The 27,649-nt window shown below is 31.1% G+C and overlaps 1 protein-coding gene across 4 annotated transcripts; it reads right to left on the reverse strand.

The window, feature by feature from the left end:
- Positions 1-293: 293 nt before the first annotated feature.
- On the reverse strand, positions 294-27,276 carry hrm (solute carrier family 16 member hermes). 4 transcript variants are annotated; one of them, XM_088197370.1, is made up of 7 exons: positions 27,025-27,276; positions 11,613-11,794; positions 4,527-4,649; positions 4,213-4,356; positions 4,012-4,138; positions 3,758-3,937; positions 294-3,476 (listed from the first exon to the last, which is right to left on the reverse strand). In XM_088197370.1, exons 2-7 carry the CDS (start codon positions 11,734-11,736, stop codon positions 2,021-2,023), a joined length of 2,154 nt encoding a protein of 717 aa, XP_088053496.1. In that variant the 5' UTR covers positions 11,737-11,794; positions 27,025-27,276; the 3' UTR covers positions 294-2,020. The 4 variants fall into 4 exon arrangements, with proteins under 4 accessions (XP_088053496.1, XP_088053498.1, XP_088053497.1 ...); XM_088197372.1 differs by having other exon boundaries at positions 4,527-4,645; positions 27,025-27,260; XM_088197371.1 differs by lacking the exon at positions 27,025-27,276 and adding an exon at positions 25,410-25,543.
- Positions 27,277-27,649: the final 373 nt, after the last annotated feature.

Below are 27,649 nucleotides of genomic sequence, written 5' to 3' on the forward strand. Positions count from 1 at the left end.
CGTGTTAAGTGACGAGAGTGAGTGAGAGATAAGAGCATGCTCTTATCTTTCAAATATGAAAAAGTGAACAGCTGTGCGAAACCTTTTGTATGGAGATGTTGAGCAGTTACATGAAGATCGAATAAATTCTAGAAGATGTACAATACTTAAAAATTAGCATTTTAAAAGGCATACCTAATAAATATGCTTTCAAGGAGACTTAAAAAGAGTATTATTATAATAAAAATATTAATCGATTTCTTAAGTTAGAGTATTATGTGGTGTAATTAAAATAAATAAATAAAACATTCACATCACAAATAATTTCAAGTTTATTGGTGATCATAAAAAATAATCGTTTTGGAAATTCGACGTCGTCGCACACACATAACTTTCATAATATACATACATAAACTAACAATAATTGCATCACAATGATATTACTTAATCACTATCGACCGACATAAACCCGAATATATATTATGATTAACAATATAATAAATATACATATGTATGTATAAAGAGGTAGTAAATATTAATTTAAAGTTCACACTTTCAAGGCAAGAAATTGCACGTAATCAGAGGGCGAAAACTCTGATAGAGAGTAGGTTTGAGCAGCGACGGTATCAATTAGTTATCTGATATGATCGGACTGTTAGAACTATTTACACAATAAAAAATTCACGCTTCACGAACAATGAACGCCTTTTTACAGTTCATGTATAAGGTCACTTGATAAAATACGCTATATCAATTATGTATGTATTTCACATGTTATTAATTGAATAATTTATTGCAAAATTGTTTATTAAATTGACTTGTTGATGTTTAATGGTTAATAAAACATTAGAACTACACTAACAAGTTGTAGTCGATTATAAAATGCTCGATTATAAAAAAGTCCAATATGATGTGCAATTTAATTACTGATAAAATAATATTTATGGTACAGTAATAATTAAACGTCAGAAACACTGATTGAAATAATCGCTGGAAAAAATCTAAGTACATTTTTACACGTTACATTTAATAAGTCATATCCTATAACAACAGTTCCCATAGTTTTAAAATTATTCATAAAATATTTAAGAATATAAAAAAAGTAATATATAGTTATTTATTACTATTTTTCTTTACTGTGCGCTGCATGTATAAAATAAAAATAAAAAATCGATAAAATACTGACAATCGTTACATACACTAACATTTATTTTATAAAAATATGATTCTCATTGAAAATTCAATATATTTTCACTAATATACAAATTAAATGAAAAGATTTATCGCTGCGCAGCCTCACTTGCTACAACAATAACACAAATAAAAAAATTCGAGCTTTTTACAAAAATTAAGCGGTCAGAGTTATTATGTATGTAGAGCATCATAACTAAGCTTTAAAAACTAGTTGCGAGAAAGCAGACGTGTCAGTTTCTACAACAGCTTATGTAGCTCATTTGAGTATTAGTAACATATATGTTTTTTGAGTTATGTCATTGTTGTAGGAAATGAGGGATATTGTATTTAAATGGTGGTTCTTGTGGAAGAATCGTAAAAGTCCAATATTGAGGCATTTTCGTCACAAAAATATCTTAAAGACTTCGGGAATCACTGTCCTATATAATTTATAATTGCTCCACATTTCATTTAAATGATTCTATCTTTACACTGGTAACTGGTGTGTTGTAAATAAGCCATATTTTGTTTTGTATTATTGTGTTAAATAACTAATAAATACACGATAAAATCATACGAAATAGTTATTCAATAATCATTAGGCAACATAAGTACGTAAAATGATATATAAAAAAATTAAGTCTAGTCGCTTTGTGCTAAAACGGCGACGCTCTTGTATATTTTACTAAACAATAAATAACTAAAAAAATCCTATAAACAATAAATAATTAACTAATATGGAAATAGGTTGTACTTAACATAATTTATTGCTAGACGAGCAATATAGTACAATGTATATAAAAATATATTTATATAATACATTAGGCGTATGATAAAATTTGGTTAAGAGAATCGCTCATAAAACTCATCAAGTATTCAACGCCGCATCTCCCATTTCCTTTCGTAACCTGTCTCTTCTGCGTTTCAAATAAGGCATAAAGCCCCAGATAGAGGCACCACTCATCGTTATACATCCTAAAGTTATGAGCAAAGCAAAATATGAATTGGTCCTCTCAAACCATGCGCCACAAATGGGCGGCCCTATCAATTGAAGTATACCATTCACGAACAAACTGATGCCGTACGTTGAAGTCAAGCGTTCCATTCCCAACATTTCGGCCATGATTATAGCCGTGACACCGACGTATACTCCTGACGCTAAACCGAACAATCCACAACAAGCACTAATGGTCCAGTATACGCTAAACAACGGCAACAACGCTAAACTGAACCCAGAAAAGAATAGACCGCCTACGAAGTAATACGACTTAGGGATCAACTCAGTGTCTGAGAGTGCCGAGCCTCCGATTCTTCCGACTAAATCTAGAGCTGATACTATGGATAGTAATAAAGCAGCTAAACCTTTATCGAAGCCCATCTTGATCGCGTATGAAGGTAAAAGAATAATAAAATTTGTATACGAGATAGCGTTTGTGCAATTTGATATCAAAATCACTAGATAGATCGGATCTTTTAATAATGTAATATCGAAAAACTTGCTCCTTTCTTTAGGCTTATCTTTAGTATCATCAGCGTTTCCTTTACGGCAGCATGAACAAATTGGCGCAAAGCTCTCTTTGATCGACTGCAGTGTTAATTGCGAAGCGAACTCATCCGGTTGTTGAAACGCACTCAAAGTCGATCCGTGGAACGGAGTGGACATATATTGAAAGCTAGACGTACTCGGACTTCTTTTCGGCGTTCTAGACGAACCACTTCTCCTAATAGTCGGCGATAAACCATCAGCGGAACCCAATTGATACCGTCCTTCAGGAACAGACTCCAATAAAAACGAATGATTGCTCCTTATATTAGCTTTTGAATTAGAATTTGACAACGAACTATTATTCCTCGTCATTGGCATGGACACTTTTCTTTTTCTCTCCGCGTCCGAATACCTCCTCAAATTCTGTACGACGGCAGCAGAAGCTGACCGTGTAAAGCCCGGTTTAACTGGTGATCCGTTTTGTATCAAGCTCTCTTCTTTAATATCGCTCATGTTATTGTCTTTTTTGGATAAACTCGATACTCTTTCTCTAGTCGGTGTGGCTTCGCTCATCGGAGTCGATTCTCCGGACGTTATAGCGAGATGTGGTCCGTTTAATCCGTTTTCAATCGGTGATTTAGTGCTAGGATCCGAAAAGTAATCGTACGTGTCCATAGTCAGGTCTTCTTCGCAAAACATGTCATTTTGCTGTGAGTCGGCGTCTTCATCATCGTCGTACTCGATCGGCACCCGTTTCATGTGTTCTTCAACTGGCTGGAAGAATATGGCGGCGACCCAAACATGCAGAGTAATGCCGCCCATAATGAGAATAGCTCCTCTGTGAACAATTAAAATATTTAAAATTAGAGATTTCACTACATTGACGTTGTTACTAGCAATTTGATTTTTACATACTACGTAGGATCTACTACGACAAAAACTGTACACAATCAGTAAAAAACAATCTTAAAAAATACAAACTATCGCCGAAAAAAATAAATTAATTAGAAAGCTTCTTTGTTCTTATTTGTATCACAACGCATTGGCTCATACCATAGCATGGACGATGGATTATTTAAATCTATCTAGAAAATATTGCATATTATTCAAAAGTCTCACCTGTATCCGTACGTTTCCAGAAGATATCTCAAAAACGGAGGTAATATAATACTGCCAAGGGCACTACCGGACATACAAAGGCCATTAGCTAATCCTCTTAAGCGAACGAAATATGACGTGACTATGTATATCGTTGGGGGAAATGCTAGACCAGCTCCTGTACCGACGAGCACACCGTAACTGAAATTAAAATTTCACTATTATTTGTACATTTATACATTAAATTAATGATAATCTATTATCAGAATAATTACCTAAAATACAGATATGTTACAGATGAAGCAAAGAAACTGAGCATCATGCCGACGGCTGCGAAAGAACCGCCGATTATGGTGACGGTGCGGTACGAGTAACGCACGGATAAAATGGACGATAAAGGACCTGAAAAATATACATATATATTAAAATTTATATTCATGGTATATAATATTATAATACAAAATATGGATAGTTACCTAAACTACTGTATAAGAAATAGCATAATGCTGGAATCCAGGCTGCCGCAGCTGGGCCTGCGTCAAATACTTCAAGGAACTCCACGAACAACACTCCAAATGATTTCACTGTTCCTGGCACTAATATATTGACTACCATTGCACCTAAAAAAATATATTGAATAGACAGAATTCCAACAGCAAAATTATCAAAAAAATTGAAATACACCACAGTTGCCCATGAATGTTAAAAGATAAATAAGAAGTACGGATTAGGGAAAAAAATGACAAGTATGATTGAAGAGATTGTTTTTAAAGTTATAAGGATTTCTTACCCATTAAAACTAGCCAGCCCCATCCGCCGTCCGGTGGCACTGTGGTCCACTCAGGTCTCGGTGGTTCTCCCAGAGTGAAAGCCGCATTACCAAAATGAGCTCCGTCATCGCCTCCCAGCCTGACTGAAAAATAACAATTCATATATTAATACAAACATAGCGAAACCACAATTTACAATGAAAATTGTCCGTAACATTGCCTTCCTTTGACATATTTCATGTTCATGGTTAGCGTCTACGTTCAAAGGAAATCATCCACGGTATGATCCAAAGGGGTATGCAATACGAGAGCGTTAACTGGTTAATTGCTGTTTAATTGCTAACCAATTGAAGCAATTAAATATGACAGACGCTTTTCGAGAGGCTATCGGGTCCTTGCTAACGTTCAAGATCAGAACGATAAAAATGTTTCAGTGAAATTCAATTAGACAAAGCAGAGGATATCTCGAGGTGATGTGTTGTGATGTGTAAACAAAAACGTCTTGTATTTAGCATAATATTTATCTTGAAATGGATAGATGCATATATTAACATGTTGACTAATAAAACATCATAGTCGTTTGGCTGAACTGTGATGCTGGTAATTAGAGAGTATCTGAATGCTTCATATAAGTAAGGTTCTGAAATTTCTTTCTGAAGTACTAAAATAATATTGGGTACAATTTTTATGCTGTGAGAAAGAGTGTGAAGTTAAAATATGGTTCTTGAAAATAAACATTGATTACCATAGGATAGTATTTTATATAGGTACAAAAATTAGGCTAATCTTCTACAATGTTATAAAATAATACGAAAAATAATTATAGATTGTAATTTATGTAAATAAGGGTTGAAAAATTTAATTTGCAGTTATACAACAAGATCATTTTTATATAGAAGGAAATATAATGTATGGATTCAATATTTTCAGGCAATGCAACTGTTTCTTAACCATGTTTTTTAAAATCTGAAAAATAACTATAGATCATGGTTCATGTAAGTTTTTTTGTCTAGTACTAAAGGAGGTTTTATTAATTTTCAGATTCAAAAAAGAATGTTCCAGTTTAAATTTTTACAAAAAGTGAAACTATGATTTACTCCATTTCTGAAAATAATCTGAATTAACTACAGATCATGTTTCCGGTTTTAAAATATTGCGTTTTATATTTTTTTGTCTCCGTTGAGAATAGAACGACTAAATCTGCCTATAGTTTACAGTATCAAAGTATTTTTGAAGAGGTAAATAAAATTAACAAAACCAGCGAAATGGTCGGATAGGTCCTTCTTAAAATTATTTACGGCATGTCTCAAAATATATGTTTTTGTTTTTGCAAGTTCATGAAGTTTATTTTAAAGTTTTCGTATTTATTAAATTTTTTGAAGTGGTGCAGGCGTGAAGACCATAACATTTTTGATGTTTTTTTTAATAAGAGATAGTATTTGGTTGTTTAAAAATATAATTAATAAAACCAGAGTTAATAAATATTTTTTAATGTATTTTAACATCTTCACTTGTAGATTATTCAACTTTTAAAGTTGCCAATTGTTACCAGATCGACTGAGACAGTCTCAAAATGGAACTGACTGTCCCAGTTTGTGGCACGCCCGAAATAGCGCGATATTCCCAACTTCCGGATTCGTGTAATAATAATATCAGTTGGCTGTCTACAGAGATATTCGATCTAGAAAACTATAAATCACGCGATACAACGTGTTAATCTATTAAATTTCAATTGAGATAATGCGCGTATCGTCGATAAGCAAAAGTGAAGGAAAAAATCGTGGTACTTCAAGCGTGAATCGTGACAGTTGCATTGTGAACCACATACACCTTCATTTAGCGTATAAAAATCTATCAATGTCTAGAACAGACCGCGACCCATAAACACAAATACTTGGCTGACTTTGAAGTCGAATAGGTGCAACGTTACTTCTTTGGATAACTAACTATAATATAGAAACTGACCTTCCATTACGACTTGAGTAAAATATAGAGATACTCTAGAAATTTTTCTTCATTCTATGCTTTCATCAATTGATGGATGTGACGTCACGATTGCGTCACGTAACGCGTGAACGTATACAGAAAAATATAAAAAATAAGGGGTGATATTCAATAAGCTTTAAGCTAGAGTTAGGTCTCTAAAGCCCTATTCCTTCATTGGTGATAATCGATTAAACATGTTTTATAATAATAAGGAGAAATCATGATATTTGTATCTAAAGAAATATATAGACATCTTCCGCATTAGGAGTACTTTGATACTTTTCATTGAATTTCCGTTAAAATGTTTATATTGACAAGTAATTTTAGAAGATCATGAGAAGAAATCACCCATTGTTCTTCTGCACATGCAGAACTTAAGTTTTTTTCTGTGAAACACGTTCGTGTTTAATCTTCGATGTTAATATTGTTCCTTTCAAAGAAGTCAATAGCTTTCAAGTAACAATGCATTTCTGGAATATGCCATTAAGTTCATTTTTAAATACTCTATGGTCGCATAACGCTGTCCTTTCAATGTCCATTTATCTGGGGGAGCAAAAAAAGTCGTAGAGGAACATATATTTACTGAAAACTGCGGCATCACGACTACAAGACTATTTACTTGCCATAAAACCTAGGCAAGAATTTGAATTGAACTATACAATTATAATCGAAGAAACTTGACTGGCTTTTTTTTTGTCTTCTATTGAGATTATGGACCATTATTGTTCTAGCCATATACACATGATTCGTAACTTGTTATGACGCATTGAAGCAATCTTGGTCATCAACGATTTCATTCAACAATTGCTCAGCAATTTTTTACGGTGCTGTTTCTGTTAAAAAAATTCGATTGCTACTTGTTCTATATCCAAGAAGTTAGTTAAAATTGCTTTGCCCGTGCAAAATACTACTCATTTATTCCGAAACTTTTTCACATTTTCTTCAGTGATTGATTGTCATCTTTGACGTCATTTTGGGTGGAGGGGTTAAGGTGGTGGCATTTGTACCCCCTTGAATCTGGCTAGAAAAATGCATGTTATTAAATTAAATACTATGAATTTTAATGAAATCGAAACATTCAAAAAAGCTGTAAAAAGGTGAAATGACGTCCCTGATTTAAAAGCAGAAATTCTTGGGTTATCCATCAAGGAAAATCTAAAAAAAAAACAGTCTCGAAGTTATTCCGAAAATATTTTTTTAAATGTTATTTCAGTGAAATCATATTGGAATACATTTTCACTGGTAGATGTATATTTTTATGCAAAAGAAACTACAAGTTTTCGACTTTTCCATATGTAGTAATATATATATTTACATACTTATCATTATTTATTTACATGCAATGTATAAATGTTACAGTGAATATACATTTTTCAATGAAGTTATATTTTCACTAGTAAGCGAATTCAATTCTTAATGGGAAAAAAGTGTAAAAAAAAAGTAAAAAATGAACGTCAAAAGAAAAAAGATCGTGTCGGGAAATGGGAACGCTCGTTACTGAGCGTTCCCACTGCGACGTCGCCGACACGATTTTATTGCTTTTGACGTGAATTTTTGACTTCTGAGAAGTGATAATTGTTTTTGCGCTCTCTTATTGATCAAAATTCGGTTCAGATATGCTTCATTCGATGAAGTAGTAATATTGTTCTTAAAAGTTTCCACTGCGACGGCACGATTTTATTGCTTTTGATTTTAAACAGGCCAAAAAGGCATGTCACTGCTCTTTTACTCAATGTACAATATATTAGTGAACTAAAAATTAATAAGTATATATTTTTTTAAATGTCATTTCAGTGAAATCATATTGGAATACATTTTCACTGGTAGATGTTTATTTTTATGCAAAAGAAACTACATGTTTTCGACTTTTCCATATGTAGTAATATATATATTTACATACTTATCATTATTTATTTACATGCAATGTATAAATGTTACAGTGAATATACATTTTTCAATGAAGTTATATTTTCACTAGTAAGCGAATTCAATTCTTAATGGGAAAAAAGTGTAAAAAAAAAGTAAAAAATGAACGTCAAAAGAAAAAAGATCGTGTCGGGAAATGGGAACGCTCGTTACTGAGCGTTCCCACTGCGACGTCGCCGACACGATTTTATTGCTTTTGACGTGAATTTTTGACTTCTGAGAAGTGATAATTGTTTTTGCGCTCTCTTATTGATCAAAATTCGGTTCAGATATGCTTCATTCGATGAAGTAGTAATATTGTTCTTAAAAGTTTCCACTGCGACGGCACGATTTTATTGCTTTTGATTTTAAACAGGCCAAAAAGGCATGTCACTGCTCTTTTACTCAATGTACAATATATTAGTGAACTAAAAATTAATAAGTATATATTTTTTTAAATGTTATTTCAGTGAAATCATATAGGAATACATTTTCACTGGTAGATGTATATTTTTATGCAAAAGAAACTACATGTTTTCGACTTTTCCATATGTAGTAATATATATATATTTACATACTTATCATTATTTATTTACATGTAATGTATAAATGTTACAGTGAATATACATTTTTCAATGAAGTTAAATTTTCACTAGTAAGCGAATTCAATTCTTAATGGGAAAAAAGTGTAAAAAAAAAGTAAAAAATGAACGTCAAAAGAAAAAAGATCGTGTCGGGAAATGGGAACGCTCGTTACTGAGCGTTCCCACTGCGACGTCGCCGACACGATTTTATTGCTTTTGACGTGAATTTTTGACTTCTGAGAAGTGATAATTGTTTTTGCGCTCTCTTATTGATCAAAATTCGGTTCAGATATGCTTCATTCAATGAAGTAGTAATATTGTTCTTAAAAGTTTTCACTGCGACGGAACGATTTTATTGATTTTGATTTTAAACAGGCCAAAAAGGCATGTCACTGCACTTTTACTCAATGTACAATATATTAGTGAACTAAAAATTAATAAGTTCTCGTTACGCGGCCGTTTTATAAAGTAATAATAGATGGTTTATTATTAATATATTTTTAAGTGCCCATTGATTTCGAAGTTCAAATACCCAGGGGCGTTTTTCTCAGACGACGACAAAGAAATTGCCGATATCGCATAAACTTGGCACCTGTTGCTATTGGCGCGCACAAACTTTAATATAAAAGATCGATTGTAGTCTACGGTTGAGAAACATGCTTACAGGTGCTAGAAAATGTATTTTTTCTCTGTTTGAAAAAATATATCCGGTGAGGATAATAATATTATACATATGCTGCGTATTCTATTTTTCGGCAACTAGACATATTTTTTTTAATATACGTGCAAGGCATAACAGATTTATGCCAATGCACCCTGCATAGAAAAAAACATTACATAAAAAAATATTTATGACGAACTGCGAGTACCCAGATGAAAAAAATCAACATCAGTTGTGCTTATTAAGTTGTTCAATAAATTCGGCAATCAATGAATTTTCCATTTGTGAACTTTCCTAAAACCGAACAGCGACGTGCCGATGATCGATTACGTGCTACTGCAATACGTGAAGGCAAGAGACTAAAAATATTGTATATAGCCAAGTATTGCAATAAATTTGTAATAACAGTAGGAATTAAATTAATTATAATTATAAAGTTAGTACATATCATATAAAATTAAATAATATAAATATTATGTGAACTGCGTACACGATTCCAGACAATCAAGAAGAAGGATACATCAATATTACATATTATATATTTTCCAAAGAGTGTTTGAAGGACTCGAAAGCGTTTGCTACACAAGGTTGGTAGAAGTCACTAGAGCGAAACATTTGCACACCTAGAGATGGCCAGTGGTAAATTTTCGATGACCTCGCTCCAAAATAAACCTGGTGGTTCAAAATTCGCCTGCTTTAATCTGATTTGGTGCTTGAGCGTTGCTCGAGGCAGAAATATCCGTTTACGTACTTTCAGAGGCACCAGACTGTCTGAGAATGGAGCAAACAAAGCAGTCTGGGAGGACTGACCTGTAAGGGTTAATACCCTTTGATTATTTAAAAAAAATAATACGTTTGGAGAAGTGTGCTTTTTCCTTCTTATTAAATAAAGAAAGGAAATCTGATTCATATGGTACGTATCAGTCAATGTTTAAGTGCAGACACTTCCAAAAGAGATGTTTGGATATATCAGGACGTTGACACGAGCAAAGAATGAGTCGAAGCAGAATGTGCAAGTCAATGCCATATATACATGTTGTCAATCTGTCTAAAGTTGACTAATCTTGTAAAATTAATTGCGTAGTATAAAAAATAATAAGACATTAGACAGAATTATACAAAAGACGTGACATCTATTGAATAACAAAAGTAGAACTATGATTACGATATTATATTACGAAGGATATACCGTTATAAAATTGTTTTTCTTAAGCAGCTATAGATAAGAAGTATCATATACATAAAAAGAAAAAGGCAACGTATACTTGAATATGTATATGGCTGTCAAACACGGAAGAAAAACTATCGTTAAAACAACATCATAAACAAGTGTCTTAGATGTACAGATCCTAAAACCATTAACGAGAATATCTATTTGTTTAGAAGATTAAGAATACTTGGAAAACAATCTCAGGTACTAGTTGTTTCATTATACTTTCACATAAACTGCCATAATAATATATCAGTTACAGAGTAAGTACAAGATAATTTGCAGATAAAATAAATGGACGATTCTGAGAAGTGGCAATATCTAATAGCTCTAAAGTAGTACCTAAGTTTTCCTTGTTTCTTTGTTGTAGCTAATGGTTCAAGAAGCAAAATTTATAATCGTTCAAATGTATGTACTTAGTTTACCAAAGTTTGATTATTGAACTTTAGACTAATAAAAACATGTCTAAAACAACCATATTCTTGTATCTTTAAAAAACTTTATCGTAGTATAAATATTTTTTTTCCTGAAAACGGTGTCTTATCATAATATTGAAATTGTCACAAGACCTAAAAGCTATCGATAACTCCGTAGTGAGATTGATGGGTAATACAAGATATGTATTAATCGACAAGAAAAGTAATTTTAATTATAGATAAACTTTTTCTAATCAATCGTTACATAAGTTTATTTTTATTTGATCTAATCTCATGGTCACGCGTCAAGATTATGTGAATCGAGATAAAAGAAACACACAAACCTTTCTTTCCATCTATTTTGGGCAAAGGATGCAGGAGCCCTTCGTCCTCTTCTTCTGATGGGTCAAGTTCACGATCTCCGGACTTGCACTCCGTGACGACCATTTTGACGTCATTGGTCGCCATTTTGCTTCAGAGGGCAATCCTGTCAGGCTCCTCAATCACAAGCACGCCGAAACTAGCACTAAAATAAAAAAAAAAGTTTGAGAATCACTTATACACATTTCATAATATTAAAATACACGCTGTTTTTTTATTTTAATGGATTGATTCTTGGGTAACATATTGATTTATTTATTATAAATCTAAAATTGCGACATGATAGGCGTTAGCCAAATGCGTTACAACGGGTTAAACACAACCAATAACGTAGTAAGTAGTGAGACACCAGTATGTATAAAAATCTGAATTATAAATTATCATTACAGTTTACAATCAATAGATGTGACTATGTACGACTCATATTATTCATACGCGATATAAGGAAAATCTAAGAAAAACCTAATTTTTGATGATAGATCTGATTTATAAATCTGAATAGACCTCATAGAAGGAAGACTTAACACCAACGCACTCATTATTCTCATAAATTAAAATCTATACAATTTCCAAACGAACATCCGCATACATTCCGATCGCTCACGCGTTCCTCCTCATTCGTAGATAAATAATACATAGGAAAATACACGTTTAGAAAAATAAATATGTTATTTTACATATATAGATTATTTATTATCTAGTGTTAGAGTGACATTATCGCATTTCATACCGTATGCAACATACGCTCAGCTATGAAATTAAACATCAGCTGTAATAAATGGATTTATATCGAATTATCATTGACGCAATTGATAAAGTATGGAAATAAAATGATTATTAATTGCAAACTGAGATTCGCGTGCGGACTTTGTAATAATGTTTTAGTTGACAATATAAAAACATACTTTAACAGTAAATAATTGACAAATATTAAATTATTTTGCGATGGAAAACATTGATATACAACATTTTGAGAAACACGAGCACTAACAATCATTTTATCATCGAGCTTTTATAAAGCTTCTTTCGCAAGATTGAATCCAAATTCTTGAGAGTCGAATCTCGTTAATTGTATTATGAAGAAGCCTTAACTTTTCTAGTTATCTATTTATAACGAGTCATTGTTTTAAAATTACATTAATTCAAATCTGGATTTTGTGCTACCTAAAAATCGTTGCTGTGACAAAGAATAGGATTTATTATGACTCAATGCCTCAACAATGCTCCATTTTGATTGATCTTAATTTTACTTTCGTGACCGATTTTATTGCGAGCTGCATTCTCATAACATGCTGGTGTCAATTGATAAAAACGGTGCCCCCAGATTCGGCCGCCCTGCGGCAAGTAAGTAGCAAAGCGTAAACAAGCGAATTTTAAATGGAAATTTAATCACCGCTCGCTATGGGAAGCTATAACGCAAATTAAATCGAAAACGACCCAAGGGTATGGGCGTAAAAGTATCTATTTGAGCCAACTAGGTGAAATCTAGTGCCACGCGATGACGTCATTGCTTTAACGACTCTAATTAATTTACAATAAAGTTTGATTACGCGAAAGCGACGTAAATAAAATAGGACTAGATGTGTCAATAGTTTATCAAATATTAATGCACTACACATATTCTGTATAAATAAATATATAAAGAAAAACATTTTGGCAAAAGAGGAGTTCATGGAATGTAAATTTATATTCCGTACACAGTGAGAGCGATCTATCAACGTTTTAAATTTGCATCTGTCGGGCTATATTTTTTGCATATGGCAACACACAAAAAATGGCCATTTATTATGTCTTTATACTACATAGCGGAACGAGTGTAATTATCTATGTGCGCCGCAACTTCCAGATATCATTTGGTTAAAATGTTATAAAAACAAATTTTAGTAATATATTTTTGGGACTGTTTGATAAATGCCATTTATATTATTTATAAATTAAATATATTGTGATTTTTATACATTGTACATCAAATAAATAAAATAAATACAATCAAGTGTCGAAAACTTGTTGCTTATGATTGTGAGTGCCACAAGGAACAATCCTCAATCCATTACTGTTATTCTATTTATAAATGATATAAACACAGCAGTTGTTTACTTGCCTATATTGTAATTTTTATGAATCAAGCAATGAATGTAGGTTTTTTAATATTCATATTTGAGAATAGATTAATGCTATCAAACGTATTTTTATTGCTGCGTTCTAAACATTCTAAAATATCGGAATGTAATAAATTTATTACACAGTGATAAATAATATTATTTAATGTATTAAAATAGTAAAATTTTTGATAGGTTATTCCTCAAACGATTATTTTAAAAAATATGTCATTTCAGTGAAATCATATCGGAATATATTTTCACCGGTAGATATATATTTTTATAAGTGAAAATATAATTAATCTGGCAGGTGCTAGTAAGATGATGTAATTTCAACTTTTTCATACGTTGTAATATGTACATTTACATACTTTTTATTTACATGCGACGTATATTTTAAGTTGTAGTTATATTTTCACTAGTGAAGTCCAAATACAATTTTTCCAGTAGATAAAATATAATTTAACTGATCTATGAAAAGGTCTTTGAAACTTAATTTGACAGTTGCGAAACGTAAATTTGCTGTTCAAATCCAAACCTAACCTACACGAATTAACATAATGAAAGTTCTTGAACTAATTACAATTTTAGAACTTTCATATAGTCAAGTCCAAAATACAAGTTAAGCTAACTTAATTGGAAATAAAAGGATGAAGTACAGACAGACATCACATTTCGCTTCGATATTACACTTTTAAAAAATATGAACTGTAACTCTTCTTACCGATATTACTATCGACTTCTGACATGATAATATTGGTCAAAGTGTATTCAAATTTTGGCAATAGAAGAGCGCAAAAACTATTATCACTTCTCGGAAGTAAAAAATTCACGTCAAAAGCAATAAAACCGTGTCGGCGCCGTCGCATTGGGGTTTATTTATTAAAATTTGCACTGTAAATATATATTTTAAACTATAATACACCATAATTTAAATTTTTCCTTGCATATATTTACAAAATTAATTTATCAGAAAGCAAAAATATTTGTGAATAAATTCTCAATAAAATCTTCGTGTACTGATCTTTGTCTCAAGTGTTCTGAGAATTTTAAAAGTCACTCATTTCTAGTATTAACCTCAAAATATTCAGGGTAAAGAAATTAAGAAATGTATTAAATACATTTATATATCTACTTACGATTTGTAAATTTGTCACAGTAATGAAAAATTATATGTTAAACACGAATAATAAGAAGTAAATTAGTGTTTTTTTTTAAAGATGTACATACATACATGATTGAGCATTGTATGCTAAACATATAAATTCAACTAACATATGGGGGGTTTAAAAAAAATCTTTGTGCAAAAACCATGAATGAAAAATTCTTTATTAAGCCACGATTTTCATAGATATTTAAAGAAGCATCCCATGGACTCTGTAAATATATAGAAACGCTTCTGGTAACTAGTAACTAAAATATTTTTACTCTTGCATTAGATCTTTCTAGACATTATATTTATTCCTTTATGCTAAAATCTCTTTCTCTGGTGCGTCACTTCAGCAAGATTATGCCAAACGGCTGGGCGAACGCCCTGCTAATATGTTTTCCCCAATTAGTCATCATCACTCGAGACCTTATATTTGGCCGATTGTTACTAGCAAAGACGAAAAAAGCGAACTTTGTCCACAAATAGACCGTTTCGGCGATGGCACAGTGGTCGTAATTGTTGCATATTGTTGGCAAATCATCAAGTCGGCGCACGCAATGCCCAAAAAAATCTGGTGCTCAAACTCGATGTGACCAACGACCCCACGTTGGACACAATGACTTTATGTTCGATGCTGGTGTGAATGGACAGGGAAAATAAAAGTCCCGGAAAATTTTTCATGCTAAAATTTAATTAATAAAAATTTCGATATGCAGACTTTTACGTCTCTGGTTGGATTCCAACACCTAATGTTGCACTGTCAATATAGTTGGTATTGTTTTACGGATGCGAGATGTTAGACGCAAGACAAAAATTAAACCGTTCTTGGAATATCTAAAATATCTCACTATGCGGCCAAAGCAAATAATTAAATAAAAATTTCAAAGAAATTTCAAACAAAATCGAATACTTGTGTATAGTACGAAACCGAGAAATCCAGATAACACCGCATTAAGTTACAGTAGAAGCTTTTTATTGATTAGATACGAGAGATAAAGTAGCTCACTTTCAGATATATTTAATCGATGTGTCCATAATTTCACTCATGCCAAAATGTAGAAACACAATATGCCATTATTAAGCAAGTTTCTATTTATGAAGCACCACAAGAGAAAACAAACCAGAAAATGATGCAATACTAACCAAATATCCACTATTAGCTTGATGATTTGAAGTGTTTATAGAACATTTTTCAAACGCCGAAGGTTGCAATAAAAACTGCAGAAAATTACATCCAACGTGTAGAGGAGCGAAATAAGACTTGAACGCTCGCCAAGTGGAAATATCCATTGAGAAAGAGGACTATTTTTAATAAGCATTTCTCATCTTAGTCGTAATCTTGTGACTCACTTCAAACTTTTCCCCGTGCGGGAGCATTCCGAATTATGATACACGTTTATTTATCTTCTGCTGGGAATCGCAATCGATCTTGTATACGGCTGAAGAAACACTTTTCATTAAGACCGACATTCTCCATGGTCTCACACGTTCCAGATAGAAACATTTTTGACGACAATCTGTCATGATCATCGAAAAGTTTGGAGGTCGATATGCTTCATGGACTAAAACCGATCATTGTTTCAAAGTTTATGATGTGTGCGAAATCGAGCGAGTCTTGGTGCTCGAGAATACTACACAGGAGCATAAGATTCTGTAAACAAATTCTTTGAGGTCGTTTCAATAATCGGATGAAACAATGCGAAGTTAGTACTGTAATAAAGAAGCGTATGAAAGATACCAAGAACTTGATAAGTAATAAGGATTGCTTCTATACAATTTGAATAAAGTAAAACGCATTTTCAGATCTTTAGTTAACAGCTTATTTAGTAGATACTAATAAATGTTGACGATTAATATAATTGGTGGAAAACCCCTATTTTCCGGGTCAGTATCTCGTTATTTTTATTAAGATGGTCCATAGGTCACATAGCAAGTTCGAAAGCGGTGCTATTTATTAGAGAATTATTTTGAGAGATATGCATATAAATAAATACTTTGTTTTATTCATGTAAAGTATATCTTCGGAAAAGGATTCGTTGCAGAGAGTTATTCATATGTTCTGACTAGATATTCTGATTTCTCAATAATTTTAATTTCTCAAGAAATGAGAATTCTCGAGAAATCAGAGTTCTTAGATCACCAAAGCAACGATAAAACCGCCGGCCGGTTAGAGTAATAAAAAAATGTTCCGAGAAAGTATGTGTATTTTTAAAAATCTGGCACGAGTACCTTTGGAAAGACTTCTTATCTGAGTGTTTTATTTTATTACTTAAGCAAAAATAAGTCCGAGTGTTAAAAATTTGTAAACAATTTTTTGTCATTTCCAGACCCTATTAAAACCTTTCAAGGAGTATGCATATTAGGCCTTTACTTATGCATCGTTATAAAAAGAACAGTGGTTGTAAACCTTTTAAAAATATTTGAAACATTTTTTTCGAGAAATAATTCTCCAATGCTCGCTCGTACCTAATCTGTCCAACAGTAATGCACAAACAATTATTTTATATATTGCTTGTTCTCATTAAACTAAGCTATCAAATGCATTCAAAATAACAAAACTAATTTATTATTTAATGACTAGAAAGGAAGCAGAATATTTTTTTTTAAATCGTGAGCGAATTAACGGTTCGCGCGAGCCCCGAATGTCCTGGGTCAGAGACCGTTATGGGCTGAATAGTATTCTTTACAATTGCAACGGTGGCGGCCGCCGTTTTCTTTAAGCTTTTATTTGTGCGATTTACATAAAATTATGCATTGCTTTAGTTCTTGAATCTATTTTTATAGCATCATGTAATTAGTTGGACCTGAAGCAAATTTTGCTCTCGGTACTGCGTGGGGAATTGAAAACGTTTTTAAAAAGTAAAATTGAAATATTGTATATAAATAAAATATTAATAACATGACTATTATATTGTTTTGTATAAAAAAATAATTCATCAGTAATTATCATAAATTGACAAGTGGCGCAGTTATTTTCATTTTTAAATATTCATGAAATTTACAATTTGAAGTAAAATACTAACTATAAAAGTTTCACACTACGCGGCTTTACTAACATATCTTTACAATATCTTAAGGTAGATGTATAAAAAGTATTTATAGAGACTCAAATCCTATTATTTGAATACCGAATATATTTGCCCGTTTTTAAACTAGTGAATATTAGTAAAATATTCATTGATGATAACAGTGAAATATTGTAGCGTTGCATTTTCTACAGCCCAATTGTGCTCTTTTTTTTGCGAAATTTTTATCTATATCATGTTATTTAAAACAGCCACGGTCATTACAACTAATAACCGACGAACAAAATAATGTGCAAAAAACACTTTGTAATTGACGAAATTCCAGAAATATAAACTCATATTTCCGAGTTAATATTTTGCAGCTGTGGACAATAAGCTTCAGTTTTTGCGGATTGATGCTACAAAATAAGTCGTTAAACATCTGACGTCAAAAATGGTAGATTTAACCCGTTTCGTGGATTACCATCAGCGTCTATACTGTCGGTTCAGTATTAAAAATTAAATTTAAAAAATCTCATTTATTAGTGAAAAATACACTAAATAAAATTCTGTGAAATTTAAAAGGTTACAGATAGATTTAGGACATACTGTTAGAAATATATCTTGGCTCTTTGGACACAAATGAGAGGAAGATGAAACGTTGAGGGCTACAGATAAGAATATTCTCGACGAGTATTCCTGCAACTAGTATGGATTTAATGGCGAATCAATAGAAGATGTGGAGGACTATAAAATGGACATTTACTGATGAAGACAACTACGAATAAAAAGGAACAAATAATTAAATGGAATTTGATGTTATATTTACTGATCTTTGTGTTTATAATGAGAGTCATTATAAGCAAACTTATATATGTAGCTTTGAAACATGAACAATACACACAGATAAGCAATTAACTGCTTTGCAATGTTTGAATTCTTCTGTGTCATAAAATTGCATGCACACATGTAGGAGATATAACAATGAACCGACCTTGATATAAAAATCGACTCGATTAGCCACTCCTGAGCGAATGTTCGCTCTGGAGTCCAATTTCTCGGAATCGTACCAAAGGAACAATGAATCCAGTCAAGGTGGACTAGAAGAAGTGTTGAGAACTGCTTTTTTGCCCATCTATGCCCACGGGCGTTTCACTCCGCCACAAAAGACATATAATTATGGCGGACTCTTGGGAATCAAACGAGAGGCAATTTAAGAGCGATGCTTACAACAAGATGAACAAGAAACAACACAACTGGATTCTTAGGAAACTGATTATAGTGGCCCTCTTGTTTCCTTTTTAAAACAAATCTCTAAAATAAATGTGTCTCATTAAACCTTTATCGTTAATGTCAAAAACTCAGGAGATGAAATGTGGTGCCTGTAATTTGAACTTTTTTCTGTAAAAAGTCTCAGCTCTCATTATTTTTCTCCAATAAGGTTTCTAGAAATACTAATTTAAAGTTCGGCTTTTTTCAACCCCTTAAGAATTACAATTTAATTGCATTTTTAAAACTAATTATTTGACTTTAATATGTAATATATTTTGTAGTATACTCGACTCTCTAATATTTTTTATATAATACATATATACATAACTAATCATAGAAGACTGACTTTTTGATCAAAAAGTTTTTAAAATCACAGAAAAATATTACGAAACAAGTAGGGAAAGATATAAACATTTTTTTTTAATAGAAGTTTCTATTTTGGCTGAACTAGTGCACATTATATGACGAGTATATATTAAAAATGTTTAAATATAACTGCATAGTGATTTTTAAATATTTTTTTTCTATCGACCCCAATCGACCCTTTGGGAGTCGATATCGACCATTTTGGGAAATTCCGAATTGTCAATTCTAAGTAAATTTTGATAAAAAAAATTCGTAATATTTATCATAAAAATAGATATATACACTTTTGCAATAGTCTAAGATTTTTCATTTTGTAACTACTATATACATTATTAAAAAAAATATTTGCTACACATATATGCTGCAAATTTTCTTATTATGCATTTTTTTTTTAGTTAACAGCGATTTTATTAAATAACTATATTTATAATACCTCATATCAGCCATATACATAAAAAAAAATTAAAAAAAAAAACACAATCGTCGCGTTGTAATATGTTTGTTAAAATTCTAATAATAGAGACATAAATCCCTCTCATTAGCAAAAAAACAGTGTTTTTGCTGCCTGTCTTAAATTAACGAAGGTCAATAGAACACTTAAACGGAAAACTAATATGAAAGGTATAAGTAGCGGAAGAATAAGGCACCGTTATATGCAACTCAAGATCCAAAATATCGTCTCCGAGCGAGCAGGTAGCGAAACTATAAATTTAATGGTAGCCGAACCTATGTATGCAATACTGAAAGAAAGAACAAGTATCAGATTCCAGTCTCTTTATTATTAATCTAGCTTGGTTATTAAAATGAGAATGAGAGTAAAATAGTTGATATAATTCCCTTTCACCGATATAATACTGCTATAGCAAAATCACTTTCATCAGAAGTATTAATCAAACTTCACTACCACTTTCACTAGCCTAGGCTTTTCTCCAATGTACAGATGACAACCTTCAAAGCCAAGCAGTCACCACGAATCTTTAAGATGACTCACGACGCAGCATAATATATATTTATTGCAAAATTGTATCAATTTTTTTTTCATACCGAAGTAATGCATAAAATATAGTCATACAAATGATAAAATTTACTATCTCACGAAATTGCACATGCTAGTAATAGTCTCAATAGTTACAACTACAACAAAAACAAAATTTTGTAATTTAGATGTTTTGGCAAATGTTTTACCAAAAAAAAAAAAAACTTTCATTGACATTTAACTAAAATTAATTAAAAAAAAAATACAATAAAATTGAGTGATTAAAGCACAGTTTTAAGTAGCTTATGAATTTATCTTATTATAATCATGAAAATGTTAATAAATATGAATAAAACTAATGAAAGTTTTGAAGCACATTTTAACTAAATAAGTTATTTACTATGTTTGGCTAAACATGTAAAAAAGTTTATTCTAATAAACTGCCACATACGATTTTAATAAAAATTAATTTCAAATATTGTGAGGCAAAAACTTTTATTGAAGTATATATTAAAAAAATGTGTTAAAAGCGCCATAAATAGATGCTATTATTTTTTAACGGTATTATTAGATACGTAACAATGAGATTTGATAACGTAACAATATTTGAGTTTCTACAAGTGCTATTGTATTATATCGCTAGTCGCTAGATTGCTAAATTGTTCGAAAACTAATTTACTAAAAAAAATAGACGAATAATAACAAATCGAGCACGGAATATTTCCGAGACGAATTAAACGTATGAAAGTGGATACATGGTTCCTATGACACTTCCATTCTGAACTCACTTCCAACTATTTGAAGGTAAAATGATATTTAAAAAATGAGGGTCTATAAAATAAGTACATAAATAACAACACTTTTATTAATTTAAATATAAAGTGATATACAAAAATAAAAGTAGCATAATTTTAAAAATAAACAAAATTATATTATCTTTGTGGCAAATAATGTGTACCATATATTGTAATATTAGAGCTAAGTACGACATAATAAGGAGGAGGAGCAAAGAAAAACTCAATTTATACATAGTAAATGATTACTAAGAACAGTTATTATATTGGGTCATTTATAACTTGATCCTGAAATCGCCTTCTCAGTATTCCAGTGGCCGTCCTCAATTGAATGTTGACAATTACAGGCATTATTATCGAGCACAGTGATAATTCAAAATAACAATTCGATTGGTTCTTCAATGACCGTGACCAGTGGATGCAAATGATTGTCCACTGAGAACCGAGTTCATCTACATTTTTAATTAACCTTATATAAAATGTATCAGATTCTTCGGCTAAGCGAAATAATTGGCAAATTGAAATCAATTTACATAACAAGTATTTTACCCGTATTGGTGGAATAATATCGAAATAATCGTTACTTAAATTTCGCAACAAGTGTGCGTGTCATGGTTAAATCGCCTGTGGTTGTAGTATAGCAACATTTTTCATGCCAAATTACGTTTTGAAGATGAGAGGGAGATAATGAATGCTATGTTACAACACAGCGTGAAATTAGCAATGTTTTTATATTATTCTTCAAGGAATAATATAAAACTTTGATAAGCAATTATAACAAATAAAATGTTTTTGGTGTAAATATATAGCATATTGCTAGTTCCATTAAGATTTATGAATATGGACTTTACTGTATTTCCGAGTGTGCTTAATCGTTTCTAAGAAAACTGTCATAGGAAAACGATATTGTATTTATTACTCTGACGTACGAAAAACAACTATACGTGATACTAATTGTGCTCATTGTTACAATCACCTAATAATTAAATTGATTAAATGTCGGAAAATCGATTATGTATTATAAATATACCATATAAAACTGCTCTTTTACATAATTTATATGCTTTAAAAGGTTTGAGCCTTTAGGTAATTAATTTATTTAATCTTGATTAATATAAGCAATTTAAACATTATTTAATGAATTAAATATAAGTTCCATGTATATGAAAATATAATTTAAGCTTCAACAGTTATCGTGGTCTCACAAAAATCACAATAACCTATACATATTACATTAAAACATAAAAAAAAAAAATTAAATTATGTAACAAGTTATGATTTTTTGAATTGACGCCAAAGATGCAGCGAAAAATATGTCCAGGCAACTGAGCGAAATCCAGAGAGCCAAACAATTGGGTGGTGCTTCTTATATTCCGGAATGGAAGGTTCCACATAATCGATTGTAAAACTGTCCTAGATTTTTCTTCATCCCTTCGATAGTAAAGCACATGGACTGCAATTTAGTAGATGTTTCTTCATCAGAAGAAAATAGTCTAATATATATTTTAATCAATTTGATCAATGCCGTAAAGATTAGGTTAAAGAAATTAGAACATAAGGAAAAACGTAGAACTAAATCCTTGAACTGGCCCTGGAATAGTTTTTAAATAAACCGAGATTTTTTGGATAATAAATAAGGAAAAAAATTGATTACATAACTCAACGAGCAAACAAAAACTTGATAGAAGTACTCGAAAAAGTGTTAAAACATTTTTTACATGTTGATTTAGAATTAAATTAAATTTCTTAAATAATTTGAAAACAAAATATAACATCTTTACTTATAAACGAAATATGATTATTTTGAAGGTGATGCCACTGTAAATACATACATATGTATGTCTATAGAAATCTACGGTTGCACTATATAAAATTATAATAAAAGAAAATTTTATAAAATTTCGCGTGGCGTTTATTTTTATTATAAAAGGAGATCATTATGCTTATAAAAAAACGCGTTATTTGGCCGCGCAGCGATAAATTCTCTACAGATCAGTCATGCATATGTATATCCTCAAAACTTGCTATTTTATATGTATATTAAAATATATAAACTCATAAATGTTTATTTGTGGGTCTGCTTCCATATTGATTTTTAACCAATTTAATGATGAAAAAATCATAATTACGTAAAATAAAACAATTTATCAACAGTTAAAAGTTCCAAATAACGAATGACGCGAATACGCGTCACCCGCGTCTAAGTAATAAATTAAAATAAAACTTTAAGCCGGGCGTAAAAGTATATCAAAACTAACCATTAATTCTACTTTACCAAAAAAACTGAGCGTTAATTTGGGAACCTATAAATGGCCCAAAATTTGGAAAACAAAGATTTGATTGCAATAAAGTGGGTCAAACGCGATTTGATAACAACGCGTCAGGCGACACAGAGAAAATAATATATGACTAATCGACTGATGCTTTTTTATATTATATCATACAATAGTGTCGCGTGTATATGTGGTCGATAATAAAATAACTCATTAAACTATTACTAATTACTATTTAAAATATAAACGAACATTAATATTAAATAGAAACTTAGCTTGAACAGTATTCATTACACATTAATATAAAAACTATTCATGATAACAATTTGTTGGATACAAATTATCGCGTTTATCTTACTGCGCGCGTAAATTTTAATTTATCAAAGTAGTATGTTATTTTGTGAACATTATGTAACTCTTAATCCAAACATAATATATGTTTCCGAGGCATAAAAAAATTTTTGTACCGTTTCGGAATATGTAGAACGCTCGGACAAAAACATGTGTGTGTCGTCTATCGCCGTCGTTGCTCGACTTTGGGCAGTATAATTATTTAAATTAATTAGAATAATTAAAATATATAGGAATATCAATAGTCAGATGTAAAACTATTAAAACACTAGAAAGAAGCGTCCATATGTTAGCTAGCATGTCATATAAGTAATTCATGCACAATGAGGTTCATTATCTATAGATCATTTATCCTTACCTACCAAAAGTTAGGTATAGATCCAGTCCCTATCTACCAAGAAACCTTATCACGCCTTTTAAGCATAACGCCATACGTCTTTGTCGGACGACGGAAAATATTATTTGATTGGTTGTAGAGAATCAACGAATTATCTAATGGCTACGAAAGAAAATCAAATAACGGAATATGAAAAAGTTATAAGGCAAATAAAACAAATCCATCGGCATCTATAGACAAAAGCAATGGAAAAAAGCAACGTTTTAGCGTATTGTATATCTAGGATCCTCATCTCTCAAGATCGATTTGGATTGAACATCTTGTATATTAGACAGACGCCACTTAAATAATAAATCATCTCCCTACTTTCTTTTAGTATCGAACTAACTGAAATTATAGCGAAAATGTATATATTTATCAAATGATAAATAAATTATTTAATCATAACTTACAATCTTCTTCCACATAAATGGAAAAAAGTGAACAAAAAAGGGTAAACCGCAAAATAAGTTAAGAAATACGACTTATTACTTATATCGTTTCGTATTTAGAAATTAATTTTATATATTTTCATATTGTTTTTTACAATATACATGGCTAAAATGAATGGTTTTATGACCAAATAATAAACGGAAAAGCGCGAAGTGGAAAACGATCAAGGGTCAATTAAGACATGTAGGCATGAAATAAACAATACCAGATTATAATAAAGGTCTCGATTGTTTTTTTTAACAATCATTTTTATTAGCGTTGGCGAAGCGGAAAAAGACGACTACTGCCGCCATTACAGATCGAATGTAAAATCCATTTGCGGTCATAATACCGCAAAAAGCGACCATAAATATTATTTATTTGTTTAGCCCTATGGGTGTGTTCATGAACATCAACCTTGAACTGATAAGCTGTTGATATTGTATAATTTTAATTTCTGCGGAAATTTATATATTTAAAATAATAATAATACTTTGGCGCTGTTGTTGAGTTTAATAGCGCAATGTCAGGGTAAGCGCTAGCTCCGCAATGACCCTGACCGTAGCGTCTCTCGTAAAAAGGGGAGGAGGGTGAAGGTTTTCCAGAATTGGGGGAAAATTCGACGCGTTTACGTAAGTCGGAAAAAATTAAACTCGCTTTACGCACGTGTTTTGTACATCGCCCGAGATGATGCGGAGGCGTCCGCACCAAGAAATGGTCAACACTAGACTAAAACGCGTTCGCTGATTTTAACGAAAATGCGGTGACAGCGATGATTTGACAGCGGCGGTCAATCGGTGGCACACGACAAAATGCTATAACGGTAGATATTAAAAGTTAACTTTTTAATTTAATTAAAAAATCGGGGTCTGGTGTTAAAATAGTTTAATATAATCTGTTTTAAATAAAAGGGAAACTATTTAAAAATAAATAAATTGACAATTTAGATTATATTAATACTAATAGTATTGTGCGTATATTATTATTATTAAAACATGTATCGAGTTGTTTAGCTAAAAAAACCAAAAGCAAGAAAAGAGCAATAAATATTATTTTTACAGGGAATAATGTATTATAAGTTTTTTTTTAAATATATCAAGCTATTTACAATAATTTAATTATTATATCTTGGCTATGTCCGTTACCAAATCTGGTCTGCAATTTTTTTGATAATGGCGGCTGTTTATATTTTTCTGTTTTTTAACTTTTAAAATATGTTATTAAAATAAAATAAAAAATTAAGTGAAGAATACTATTTACACATACATCTACAAATTTTGGGTGTATTGCTTAAGCAAAACTGAAGAAATTTTTTTTTGGATATTTTACGTAATTTATTTTCTTATTTTTTAAACGTTACACAAGTTGAAAATATACACAACTGCCTCTTCCTTATTGAACATACTTTTATCGCATTTTAGTATATTCGATAAATATATAAATCTCACAGTATTAATCATTATTTATGTGTAATGTGTTAACAACATCACATGATATTATTTTATTCCAAATACGGAAATCTAATAATTAATTGAAAGATATAGTGATATATTTTGAATCTTTGGATTTTCAACACATATCATTTATGTTAAGCATTTTTATTTTCCAAATATTATATTAATTTACGAAAATTCTATGGATTAGATGTATTTTTTTTGTTTATTTATATTTAATATCCTATATAATTTACGCTTAGAATTGTATGTACTTATTTTTAAAACAATTTTCCCCCACTGTGCTATAATTTATTGAGAAATTTAAAACTTATTAGTTTTTTTTATAAAAAAACAGAACAACAAAAAATTTCTCCATATCTCGAAAACAATACTTTAATTCAGAACTGAATAAACATGATTCATAAACGTATGAAAATAATGTGATAATACAATTGTTTACCCTTCAACAAAATTTTTCATTATCATATCTCAGAGAATTGATACGAATGTGAAAGGAGGATTGAGGAAAACAAAATAATTTTTATTGCCATTTAAGGCATTTAACCAGTCACTACTTTTGCAATTGTTATGAAATTACATATGCTTACAAATCTACATAGTAAACAAACAAACAAACAATAAATTATACGTACAATATAATGTACCGTGTGTTTACTTGACAGTTAAATTTTCGAAAATATCAACATATTCAAGCGTGACCTTCAGGGTACATTAAAAAAGTGTATTTAACAATCCACGTGATGCGTTAAGGCTTCGCGTGTACAATGACGTATCGTATCCACGTGGGTATCGACTGTGTGTATATTTCTATATAGCTCTCTTACCATTGTCGCGTTTGAATCCGGTCAATCTGACTGACGGAGTTCGGTCGATCTGCGGCGACTGCTGCTCGAAATTATGACACTTCCCCACTTCCTCGGGCCGAAAAGCATCACTGTACGTTCACGGATGAGAATGAGTTACATGTTGGTGAGTGTAGGTGAAGTGCGCGCGTGCGTGCAAGAGTGTTTGTGAGTTGCCACAATAACGCCACTTATAAACGTCATGTTGACGTTTACATGCGCTAAAATGTGGCCATGAGCAGGCGAGGGGTAATATCAAACAAAAAAACATTTTAAAATTAAATATGTTTTTAAAAATGTACTAAATAATGTAAAAAGAAAAAAAATATTAATAAATTATTATATAAAATGTAAAAAAATAAAAAATATACATACAAAATAGCAATACTATTTTAAAATCCCAGTTAAAATTTTTTTTAACAAATATTTTATATAATATATCTGGAATGTCGTGACAGTGCTGCGTAAACTATATTGCCAAAACTTTATAGCAGTGTATACGAAGAGACTAAAAGTATCACTCTATCGGGTAGCTAGTAGATAGTAATGGATAAATATTGAGGTCTGTCTATTAACGTCAAAAAAACTATTATTTTATGCATATTAA

The sequence above is a fragment of the Plectrocnemia conspersa genome, unplaced genomic scaffold (genome assembly GCF_051122295.1).
Source record: "Plectrocnemia conspersa isolate PC_06_02 unplaced genomic scaffold, ASM5112229v1 ptg000011l, whole genome shotgun sequence".
Lineage (NCBI taxonomy): Eukaryota > Metazoa > Arthropoda > Insecta > Trichoptera > Polycentropodidae > Plectrocnemia > Plectrocnemia conspersa.